The sequence below is a fragment of the Orycteropus afer genome, unplaced genomic scaffold (assembly GCF_000298275.1).
Source record: "Orycteropus afer afer isolate SDZICR_OR568_19922 unplaced genomic scaffold, OryAfe1.0 scaffold00583, whole genome shotgun sequence".
In the NCBI taxonomy this organism is placed as follows: domain Eukaryota; kingdom Metazoa; phylum Chordata; class Mammalia; order Tubulidentata; family Orycteropodidae; genus Orycteropus; species Orycteropus afer.
In genome coordinates this window covers 325,300-327,109 of record NW_006922170.1, presented here as the reverse complement: position 1 = coordinate 327,109, position 1,810 = coordinate 325,300, and the positions used below count along the sequence as shown (strand labels likewise).

The following is a 1,810-nucleotide window of genomic DNA, read 5'->3' as shown; positions in this document are numbered from 1 at the left end:
CACCAAATCTTTGGTGATGAGCTTCCTGGGATCCCCAAAGATTACATGCCTCTTTCCATCATAGACACCCAAAACATTCAGGAATTCCCAGACCTTCTCTTCAGCTGCCCGCTTGCCTTTCACATAGATCAAGCCCAGGAGAGGCATCAAGAGGCCATTCCTGGGAAACCCACTGCTACCACAGAGACTCTCTTCCTTGCTAATTTCCCATTTGCTGACAATGGCATAGTATTGACCCTTGGAGTTGACTTCCTTCAGGTCAAGGGCAAAGATTGCTTCAATGCGCTCAGAGGCTCTCCTCAGGATCTCAGGGAATTGCTCCTTGAACTTTTTGTTGATGACCTTTATCATTTCTGCCTTGGAAATGGGCTCTTTGGTTTTATACTTCTCCAGCAGAAAGTCCAACAACCTGCACACACTCTTGCGGAGAGGATCTCTTTGTGAGCTCTCAGTGGTGGGTGGGGCCTGAGAGGAACTTGAACTTCCCTCCTCTTGGCCCTCTGCACCTTCACCAGCTCTTGTGCAGGACACCCAGGCGGCATCAGTGGTGATGGGTGGGACTCTCTCAGGCCCCTGGGGAAAGCCAGCAGCAGGGAAGCTCTGGGGAGAACTCCCAAGAGGAGGAGAGGAGGAGTAGGGAGACCCCTTCTCCTCTCCTGTAGTGGCCTGAGCACCCTCAAGACTGTGGGTATCACCTTGGGCCTCAAGTTGGGCCTCACCTCGGGCCTGGCGACGTTTCTCACGGGCACGGAGCTTACTCTTCTGACCACGAGGCATGATGATTCTGGTCTAGGAGAGCAGGCAGGAATGTGGGAGCAGGACTGGTGATACGAGCCCACTGGAAAAGTAAGATGGAGAGAGTGTGAGCCCCTTCAGCAGGGAGATGCCTCTTTGGCTTTAACAATGGCTGCATACACAGGATTCTTGGAGGGTGCTATTCTCAGAACACAGAAGGCTTCAGATGTGATCAGCCTGTCCTGACAACCATGTGGAGGAACTTAGGGTGAGGCTTAGTTTGCAGTTGCCAGCAGGGCCTCACACTGGGGACCTTCTCTATTGGGGTAGTGGGAGTCTACTAAGTTCACTTTCAGGGCCATTGGATCAACAGTTGGCAGAGTTTGGGCCTTGTCCTCTGTGCTTCCCTGAATTTGATGCCTCAAATCCCCTTGGGTGCCTTGGCTGAATTTAAGGAGCAACTTAGCTCTCACCTCTTGGAGGTTATCTTAGTGATGACAGGAAAGTGGGACTGTTCTGTCCTGGGTTGCTTGGAGGCCTCTGTCCACCTCCAGAGTCCTTCTCCTGACTCTGTAACAACTTGGAAGTCCTCCCTGTCTTGGATAAGACCTATCTACTCATCCCAGGGCCCTCAGCTTACAGAGATCTCTTATAGAGAATAAATGTTTGCTTCATCTGGCTACAAATGCCTGTGGTTTTTCCAAGGCTGACAGTAACGGAGGGATTCTGCATTGCCTCCAATTAGGGTGATTCCCTCAATCCTCAGCATCCTCACCTTGAGTATTTCTAAGCTCTGAAAGTCCTCCTGTGCTTACCTTAGGATGCCCCTTTGACCTGATCCCTCAACTACCTGAGATGCCTGGGGAGGACAGGAATGTGATTTACTATATCAGTATGGCCATATTCCCCAGGGCTGAAAGCAGGGGTGAGGCTTTATGGTTCCCCCATGTATGAATAAAAAAGATACTGATAGAATATTATGAAGAACTGTACTACAACAGAGTCAAGAACCTAGCAGAGATGGACAGGTTTCTATAAACGTAAGACCTACCTAAACTATTCCAGTCAGAGATAG

The 1,810-nt window shown here is 50.2% G+C and overlaps 1 protein-coding gene across 1 annotated transcript in view; it reads right to left on the bottom strand.

The window, feature by feature from the left end:
* The window catches only part of LOC103210286 (melanoma-associated antigen B1-like), a 9,599-nt gene extending 8,822 nt beyond the window's left edge, over positions 1-777 (bottom strand). The window contains exon 1 of the mRNA XM_007956209.2: positions 4-777. Coding sequence (XP_007954400.2) covers positions 4-777 — 774 coding nt within the window. The remainder of the gene's footprint in view (positions 1-3) is intronic.
* Positions 778-1,810: the final 1,033 nt, after the last annotated feature.